The sequence below is a fragment of the Melanostigma gelatinosum genome (genome assembly GCF_949748355.1).
Source record: "Melanostigma gelatinosum genome assembly, chromosome: 23".
In the NCBI taxonomy this organism is placed as follows: Eukaryota; Metazoa; Chordata; class Actinopteri; order Perciformes; family Zoarcidae; genus Melanostigma; species Melanostigma gelatinosum.
In genome coordinates this window covers 737,261-747,260 of record NC_136656.1, presented here as the reverse complement: position 1 = coordinate 747,260, position 10,000 = coordinate 737,261, and the positions used below count along the sequence as shown (strand labels likewise).

Below are 10,000 nucleotides of genomic sequence, written 5' to 3'. Positions count from 1 at the left end.
AGAATCGAGATGTTTGCATGCCGCGTTTTATCGGTAAATGCCGCGTTTTATCGGTAAATGACACATTTTATCGGTACATGCCACGTTGGGTCGGAACATGTCGCGTTGTATCGGAAAATGCCGCGTTTTATCGGTAAATGTCGCGTTGTATCGGTAAATGCTGCGTTTTATCGGTAAAGGTTGCGTTTTATCGGTAAATATCGCATTGGGTCGGAACATGCCGTGTTTTATCGGAACATGGCGCGTCTTATCGGAACATGCCGCGTTTTATCGGAACATGCCGTGTTTTATCGGAACATGGCGCGTCTTATCGGAACATGGCGCGTTTTATCGGAACATTCCGTGTTTTATCGGAACATGGCGCGTCTTATCGGAACATGCCGCGTTTTATCGGAACATGCCGCGTTTTATCGGAACATGCCGCATTTTATCGGTACATGCAGCGTTTTATCGGAACATGCCGCGTTTTATCGGAACATGCCGCGTTTTATCGGAACATGCCGCATTTTATCGGTACATGCAGCGTTTTATCGGTACATGCAGCGTTTTATCGGAACATGCCGCGTTTTATCGGAACATGCCGCATTTTATCGGTACATGCAGCGTTTTATCGGAACATGCCGCGTTGTATCGGAACATGCCGCGTTTTATCGGTACATGCCGCGTTGTATCGGAACATGCCGCGTTGTATCGGAACATGCCGCGTTGTATCGGAACATGCCGCGTTGTATCGGAACATGCCGCGTTGTATCGGAACATGCCGCGTTGTATCGGAACATGCCGCGTTGTATCGGTACATGCCGCGTTGTATCGGAACATGCCGCGTTGTATCGGTACATGTCGCGTTGTATCGGTACATGTCGCGTTGTATCGGAACATGCCGCGTTGTATCGGAACATGCCGCGTTGTATCGGAACATGCCGCGTTGTATCGGAACATGCCGCGTTTTATCGGTACATGCCGCGTTGTATCGGAACATGCCGCGTTGTATCGGTACATGCAGTGTTTTATCGGAACATGCCGCGTTGTATCGGTACATGTCGCGTTGTATCGGTACATGCGGCGTTGTATCGGTACATGCGGCGTTGTATCGGTACATGCGGCGTTGTATCGGTACATGTCGCGTTGTATCGGTACATGTCGCGTTGTATCGGTACATGCCGCGTTGTATCGGAAAATACCGTTTTGTATCGGTATATGACGCGTTGTATCGGAACATGCTGCGTTGTATCGGAACATGCGGCGTTGTATCGGAACATGCGGCGTTGTATCGGTACATGCGGCGTTGTATCGGAACATGCGGCGTTGTATCGGAACATGCGGCGTTGTATCGGAACATGCGGCGTTGTATCGGAACATGCGGCGTTGTATCGGTACATGCGGCGTTTCATCGGAGTGCTGCGTTTGCTTTGAACATATAACAATCCTGAGTTTTATTCGTCCGGGAAGCATTCCCTGATGAAAGGGAACCAGACAGAGCTGGTTTGTTTTCTCTGTAGCTGTCACGGGAGTTCACAGATAGGACCCAAACGCAAGACCACAGGAGACAGAAGTGAATGTTAAACAGGCTTTATTTATAGACAGGTGGGTGCAGGTGTGGAGCCCGTGGTCCGACACCCGAGTGGCAGATCGACAGTGTGATGTCCCGTGGCTCGACACTGGAGAGTTGACAGATCGACGGTGTGAGTCCCGTGGCTCGACACTGGAGGGCTGGTGAGTTGACGGCGTGAAGTCCCGTGGCTCGATACTGGAGTCGACAGAGTGTAATCCGTAGACCACAACGAGAGCAGAGCGGCAGAGCGCATCCACAAAACACAAGGAGGGCAGAGCGGCGAAGTGTAATCCCCAGACACCAGGAGGGCAGAGGAGCGGAGTGCAATCCACAGACACAAGGCGGGCAGAGGAACCACGGGGTTTCAGCGGGAGAAGACGGTACGACCTGACACTCCCAGACTGCAGGACCAGAGTTTATATAGTGGCAGGCTACTCATTAAGGGGCCCTGAGTCTGGTGTGTCAGGCTGCAGGAGGTGATCAGCTTGAGTGTCCTCAGCCGTGCACGATTAAGGGTGCGGCCCTGGGAGGTGTCTGAAGGCAGAGGACAAACAGAGCACATGGCACACCACAACAGACAGGGGAATCCTGGATCCTGACAGTAGCGGGTCGGTTCTTGTTTCCTTTGGAGAACCACAGACTCTTGTCTCAGTGATTTCCTTCTTTGTTCCCGTCTGATCTTTTCTGCCTCAATGAGAACCAGAGTCTGATGTTTATTCTGTGTTTGTGTGTTCGTAGCTGAGCTGCGGTCATCGCTGTAAGCACGTGTGTCATCCAGGTGTGTGTGAAGAGAAATGTCAGCAGAAAGTGAAGCTCAGATGTCCCTGCAAGAGGATCAAGAAGGTACACACACACACACACACATTGAACACATCTCCATGTGTATTTATTATTAAACTGTGTGTGTGTGTGTGTGCTCACAGGAGTTCCCGTGCTCTCCGTCGGTTCAGTGTGTCGTTCAGTGTGACGACGCCTGCAGAGACCAGCAGAGGAAAGTCAGCCAGGTAAACAAACAAACACACCCCTGTGCAGTCACTGAGGGTGTCACACCTGAATACACAATAACGTGTGTGTGTGTGTGTGTGTGTACTCAGGTGAAGGAGGCGGGGCAGAGAGCAGCTCAGGAGGAGGAACAGAAGAAACTTCAGGTGAGCGTCACAAATAAATTAAACTGCACTTTGATGCAGTTAACGATATTAGAACTAATTAATTCATCCTTAAGGCTTAAATAACTGAGTAATTTGATCTTAATAAAACAATACTTAAATGCTAACAAGTGTACCTGTTAACTTCATTAAAACTGAGTATGTTGTTGTATGATAACATTTGAATGTTAATAATAAATTAGTACTTAAATCATAATAACGATCAGTAAATGTCAACTGGTTCTCATGAGTAACAATTAACACTTAATAATTGTCTTTAATTGAGTCTGAAGCTCTTTTGTGTTTTTAAGTCCTCATTGATTACAGGATTTTAAAGTGCTGACTGTGTGTGTTTCACCTCCTCAGGAGGAGCTGGAGGCGTTCGAGAAGCGCCAGCAGCGAGGAGGGAGGAGGAGCAAGAAGCGTGGGAGGAGGGAGGAGGTGGACGACGAGGCGGCGAGGGCGGGGAGGTGGTGGAGGAGGTGCGCTGCCTTTGTCCTCGTCCCGCTGGGTGGAGCTCTGCTGTCCGCCGCAGCCTACTACCTCCTGACCGAGGCCTGAACCGACGCGCCGATAATTAAGTCCTTTATTTAAAAGTTCTAATTGAGTTCATTTTCTTCAGTGAAGGTTGAGTCTCATTAAAATTCAGTTTCCGTGCCAACAAACTGCTGAACATTTGATTTAAATTGTTCGACAAACTGCTGAACATTTGATTTAAATTGTTCAACAAACTAAAAGTCAGCAATTGATTAGAAAGAGTTAGAGACGGTTATTTTCAGATTACTGTCGGATATCGTCTGAATTAATTGTTTGTTCTGTCTGTAAGACCAGCAGTGCAAAACAATATAGATATTAATTTTTAAAGATAATTTTAAGTTTTTAGTCTGTATCATTAAAAACAGGCAGTGTTTGCGTTTGTTGGTTAGTTTCAGTTAGTCTTTTACTTTTATTCCTGAAATGTTAAACATTGTTTAGATATTCAGATGTAAACTCAAATAATTTTTTTTGCCTGCCTGCCTGTTTCAAATATTTGAAAAATAAACTGTAATAAAAAGATAATTGTTTAATGTACAGCTTTGTTGTTTATCATTTTGTATATTTTTATAAAGTCAGTGGTGGTGCTCCGCTCAGGTTTTATTTATTTTTGTTAAGTGTTTCCAGCTGTGAACAGAGGGGGCGCTGTTTCTCTGAACGTATTTAAACAGGTAGGACTCAACCCTGAGGAGTAACTATTTAAACATCACGTAGAGACACCTGGTCAGGTGGGGCTTTCACTCTCAATTATGTCTTAAAATTGGTTTTATTTTAACTTTAAGTTATTCTTAAGCTTTGGCACAAAACCAGTTGGGATGAAATCACTTCACATGTAAATAAACAGTGTTATAGTTTTTATTTCTTACATTTTTCTCATTTATTTGTGTCTAAGTACTGAAACGTTTTTTTCCAATCTTGAACTGTTCCAGTAATATGTTTTGCTAAAGATATCCATAATCTTCTCTGCTGGGGATAGAAACTGAAGAACTTCCATTGATTCTCTTTGGTAGCTAACGATAGCTGGCTACCGATAGCTAACTATTGCCAACGATAGCTACCGATTGCTAACTATTAATAACGATAGCTAACTGAATTGCTATCCTCTTCCTTTGTTTTCCAAAATCCAGCAATCGTTTAGCCACAAGGCTGCTGTTCCTTCCTGTGTGAAACAAGAAGTCATTGTTGATTAATGCCACGTAACTTGCCTAATGTAGTTTCAGCATTTCTGTAGCTATTTTAACCCAAACAACGATCTTTTCGGAAACTTAAGTATTTTACGACCTTTTTTAAACCTAAGTATTTAACGATCTTTTTCTAAAGCTAGCTAAGTATTTAACGATCTTTTCTTAAAGCTAGAAGTATTTAACAATTTTTTATTAAACTTATCTAATTATTTCACAATCTTTGAAGTAGTTTACAATATGGTCAAATGTTACTGTCTTAATGTAAAGTAATAAAGTGAGTTTTAGGTACAAGTATTATCACAGTCAATGGAATCTTTAATGAGTTTTGGGACTTTGGAAGTTCTTTTAAACAAATTAAACGTCCTCACTATTCCAAAGGTCCTCACAAAGAGAGAAAAACAAGATCACGTAGTTAAAGCTGTGGAGAATATGTGGGTGCGCGCGTGTGTGTGTACAGGCACGAGGCTCAAGTCCCAGCATGACTGAGTTGTGTTTAATCCCACGATTAGGCTCCGTCACGTGCAGACAAACTGAGGTATACGTGTGTGCGTGTCTGCGCGCGTGTGTGGGGGTGTTGGCGCGCGCGTGTGTGTGTGTGCGTGTGTTGGGAAAGCAGAGGGAGAGCGCGAGCGACTCCGAGGGGGCGGAGCTAGCGTGTCTCGTGCTCGGTTAGTTAGCGGAGCTGCTCGCGGGCAGCAGCCAGAGGGATGGTCTCGCGCTCGGCTGCGGGCGGCATTGGGTCATGTTGTCCGGCCGGCGGGAGACCTGTCCGCGTGTCACCCTCAGCGGGGCGGGAACTGAGGCGGTGAGTGTCCGCGCGACTGTCCTTGAGTTTACCCGCATGTCTCCTTTTCTGTCTCCTCCTCTGTCTCCTTGTTTCTGTCTTCTCCTCTGTTTCCCCTGTCTCCTTGTCTGTGTCCTCTGTCTCCTAGTCTCTGTCTCCTTGTCTCTGTCTCCTTACTTCCGTCCTCTGTCTCTTTGTGTCTCTGTCACCTTTAATAACCAGAAGATCTTAAATATCTCTTCATAATAATAACAATGATCATTTCAATTGATATAAATCTCGTGACAGTCAAACTGTTATTTCACTGAATGTATTACTCTGCTTCTGAATAATATGTTTAATCTGTCATTAAATATTTTAAATGAAAGAAAAACAGTTCAATGTATTTTGTCTACAACTCAACGGTTTAAAATATAAATATATAAATGTTACTCTTTGTGGAATCATTGGATTTTTGCTTAAATTACTTCAAACGTTTGTTAAAATAGTAACGAATCTAACTTCAGCTTTAAAACGAGTTCATTTATTTTAAAAGAATAAAAGTCAATGTGAATGAAATGATGTATTTATTGAATTTAATTATTGTTATTGTTTCATGAATAATATTTAGAGCAGCTTTATAATGTGAAAATAAATCTTTATGAACTGAAGTTGTTTCAGAAGACAAATAATCATAATATTAATAATAATATTAATAATAATATTAATAATAATATGAATAATAATAATCATGATCCTGTCTTCATTTGTTCAAAAACACAAAATATGAATTTAAATATCATTAAAGACAATTGAAAGCATCAAATCATCTCATTATTACATTATTATGTTTTTATTTCTCTATAATCAGAATAAAAACAACTCTTTGTTTACTTCACTTTAATACGTCACATTAAAATCAATGTGTATTTATTTACAGAATATTTTAACAACTATAATCAATCACTGAGTTATTAATAATGTAATCAATATAATTATGTTTCAAGGATTCATTCGTGTCTCATAAATAGATTAAATTATAACAATAAATAGATTGAATGTGTATTCTTCACGTGAAATGATCAAGAAAATAAACTAAACTATATTGATATATCATTTTATAGATACAACAATATAATATATATAATATTATATATATATGTATATATATAATCACTATAAGTATTGATTATGAAGTAACCAAAGCATTAGGACTGAATTAAACATGTTTAGTTTTTGTTTTCAAAATAAAAGCCTCTAAATAATTTTCAGAATATGGAGAAGTAAGAGATCATCTTCGATACCTCCAGATCTATTGATCATGAGTCGATCAATAAGAGTATTGATCAGAGAGGGAGAGGAGGAGGGAGAGGAGGAGGAGGATGGGGAGGAAATGGAGGAGGAAGTGGAGGAGGAAGAGGAGTACTTAAAGCTGCTGTGAGGTGTCCAGTGTCCACTTTAAAAATAACTTTATCGACTCCAACGGACAGAAACACGTTATAAATAACCTGAGGCAGGGGGCGGGGCTTAAAGGGTCTCTCTTTCACCACCGTTAACATCTGATTGGTCTGTCCTATAGGCCCCGCCTCGAGGACCTGAGGAGGCGTGTCCTCACAAGCTGGGATCGACCAATCACCTTCGACTTCTCCTCTACGTCCTGATTCCTGCTGTGAGTCTGCTGCTGCTGAGCCTACTGCTCACAGGTAATAATACACACTAATATACACATAATACACAGTAATACACACATATTAACACACACTCTACACACTGTGGAGGTTGACTTGTGAGGTCGTTTGAACCCTAAACTCAGGTGTTTAAAGTCTGATGCTGAAGGAAGGAAGGAAAGGATGAGAGCATTGTAAGGAAGGAATCAGAGGAAGTGAGTAAGGATGAACAGAGGACAGTGTAGGAGGAGAGATGACTCATATTCATGTTCTCTAATTCATCGTGGGTGTGTGTGACAGTGTGTGTGTGTGTGTGTGTGTGACAGTGTGTGTGTGTGTGTGTGTGACAGTGTGTGTGTGTGTGTGTGACAGTGTGTGTGTGTGTGTGTGACAGTGTGTGCGTGTGTGTGTGTGACAGTGTGTGTGTGTGTGTGTGACAGTGTGTGTGTGTGTGTGTGTGACAGTGTGTGTGTGTGTGTGTGTGTGACAGTGTGTGCGTGTGTGTGTGTGACAGTGTGTGTGTCTCGTCACCATGACAGCGGGGCGTCTCTCGACCAATCAGGAGCAGAGAAACTGTCTCAAACATTCAGACAAAAAGAATTTCAAATATTTACTGAACCTCCTCCTCATCATCATCATCACCCTCTTCTTCATCTCCTCCTTTTTCTTCATCTTCTTCTGTTCTCTTTCAACACTCCTCCTCTGCAGCTGTTTTCTGTTGTTTCCTCCTCGACTCATTACACACACACACACATACAGACACACACACACACACACAGTCACACACACACACTCACACACACAGTGTCTCACACACACACACTCTCACACACACAGTGTCTCACACACACAGTGTCTCACACACACATAGTCTCACACACACACAGTCACACACACACACTGTCACACACACACTGTCTCACACACACACACTCTCACACACACACTGTCTCACACACACACACTCACACACACACTGTCTCACACACACACACTCTCACACACACACTGTCTCACACACACAGTGTCTCTCACACACAGTGTCTCACACACACACTCTCACACACACAGTGTCTCACACACACACAGTCTCACACACACAGTGTCTCACACACACACAGTCACACACACACACAGTCACACACACACACTGTCTCACACACACACACAGTGTCTCACACACACACACAGTGTCTCACACACACACACAGTGTCTCACACACACAGTGTCACACACACACACACTGTCTCTCACACACACTGTCTCACACACACACTGTCTCACACACACATACACTGTCTCACACACACTGTCTCACACACACAGTGTCTCACACACACACTGTCTCACACACACACACACTGTCTCACACACACAGTGTCTCACACACACACACTGTCTCACACACACTGTCTCACACACACACTGTCTCACACACACTGTCTCACACACACACTGTCTCACACACACACTGTCTCACACACACTGTCTCACACACACTGTCTCACACACACACTGTCTTACACACACTGTCTCACACACACAGTGTCTCACACACACACACTGTCTCACACACTGTCTCACACACACAGTGTCTCACACACACACACACTGTCTCACACACACACACACTGTCTCACACACACACAGTCACACACACACACAGTCACACACACAGTGTCACACACACACACAGTGTCTCACACACACACACTGTCTCACACACACTGTCTCACACACACAGTGTCTCACACACACACTGTCTCACACACACAGTGTCTCACACACACACACTGTCTCACACACACACAGTCACACACACAGTGTCACACACACACACAGTCTCACACACACACACAGTCACACACACAGTGTCTCACACACACACACTGTCTCACACACACGTACACTGTCTCACACACACTGTCTCACACACACAGTGTCTCACACACACACACAGTGTCTCACACACACACACACTGTCTCACACACACACACACACACTGTCTCACACACACAGTGTCTCACACACACACACTGTCTCACACACACGTACACTGTCTCACACACACTGTCTCACACACACAGTGTCTCACACACACACACAGTGTCTCACACACACACACAGTGTCTCACACACACACACACTGTCTCACACACACACACACACTGTCTCACACACACTGTCTCACACACACAGTGTCACACACACACACAGTCACACACACAGTGTCACACACACACACAGTCTCACACACACACACAGTCACACACACACACAGTCACACACACAGTGTCACACACACACACAGTCTCACACACACACACAGTCACACACACAGTGTCACACACACACACAGTCTCACACACACACACAGTCACACACACAGTGTCTCACACACACACACTGTCTCACACACACGTACACTGTCTCACACACACTGTCTCACACACACAGTGTCTCACACACACACACAGTGTCTCACACACACACACACTGTCTCACACACACACACACACTGTCTCACACACACAGTGTCTCACACACACACACTGTCTCACACACACGTACACTGTCTCACACACACTGTCTCACACACACAGTGTCTCACACACACACACAGTGTCTCACACACACACACAGTGTCTCACACACACACACACTGTCTCACACACACACACACACTGTCTCACACACACTGTCTCACACACACAGTGTCACACACACACACAGTCACACACACAGTGTCACACACACACACAGTCTCACACACACACACAGTCACACACACACACAGTCACACACACAGTGTCACACACACACACAGTCTCACACACACACACAGTCACACACACACCATTGAACATCTAATGTTGTGTCACGTCTTTGTTTTCTCTCGTCTCTCGTGTTATCATTTGATATTGTTGTGGAATATTTCTGTGAATAGTCGGGAGAAGAGTGTTAAAGTGTTAACAAATCAATGTCAAATGAAACAGAGTCTGGATGAACGATCAAAGTTGTAATAGTCAATTTATTTGCTTGCAAGCAAAGAGAACACAGTCTCACAGACACATCAGCGTCATCTGTTAGAGGTGCTCTGATGACACAGTCAAATGCATAGACATTTATACCCAAACAGCATGCTGGTATAAT

At 44.0% G+C, this 10,000-nt stretch overlaps 2 protein-coding genes across 3 annotated transcripts in view; both read left to right on the top strand.

The window, feature by feature from the left end:
* nfxl1 (nuclear transcription factor, X-box binding-like 1) overlaps nucleotides 1-3,768 on the top strand; it is a 19,084-nt gene extending 15,316 nt beyond the window's left edge. For both annotated transcript variants that reach the window (XM_079295601.1, XM_079295602.1), the window contains exons 21-24: nucleotides 2,291-2,395; nucleotides 2,476-2,556; nucleotides 2,647-2,700; nucleotides 3,064-3,768. In XM_079295601.1, the coding sequence (XP_079151727.1) occupies nucleotides 2,291-2,395; nucleotides 2,476-2,556; nucleotides 2,647-2,700; nucleotides 3,064-3,258 (435 nt within the window). In that variant the 3' untranslated portion in view covers nucleotides 3,259-3,768. The remainder of the gene's footprint in view (nucleotides 1-2,290; nucleotides 2,396-2,475; nucleotides 2,557-2,646; nucleotides 2,701-3,063) is intronic.
* Nucleotides 3,769-5,132: 1,364 nt separating this feature from the next.
* Nucleotides 5,133-10,000, top strand: part of corin (corin, serine peptidase) — a gene marked incomplete at its 3' end in the record, with an annotated part of 21,621 nt that continues 16,753 nt past the window's right edge. The window contains exons 1-2 of the mRNA XM_079295599.1: nucleotides 5,133-5,220; nucleotides 6,758-6,881. Coding sequence (XP_079151725.1) covers nucleotides 5,158-5,220; nucleotides 6,758-6,881 — 187 coding nt within the window. The 5' untranslated portion in view covers nucleotides 5,133-5,157. The remainder of the gene's footprint in view (nucleotides 5,221-6,757; nucleotides 6,882-10,000) is intronic.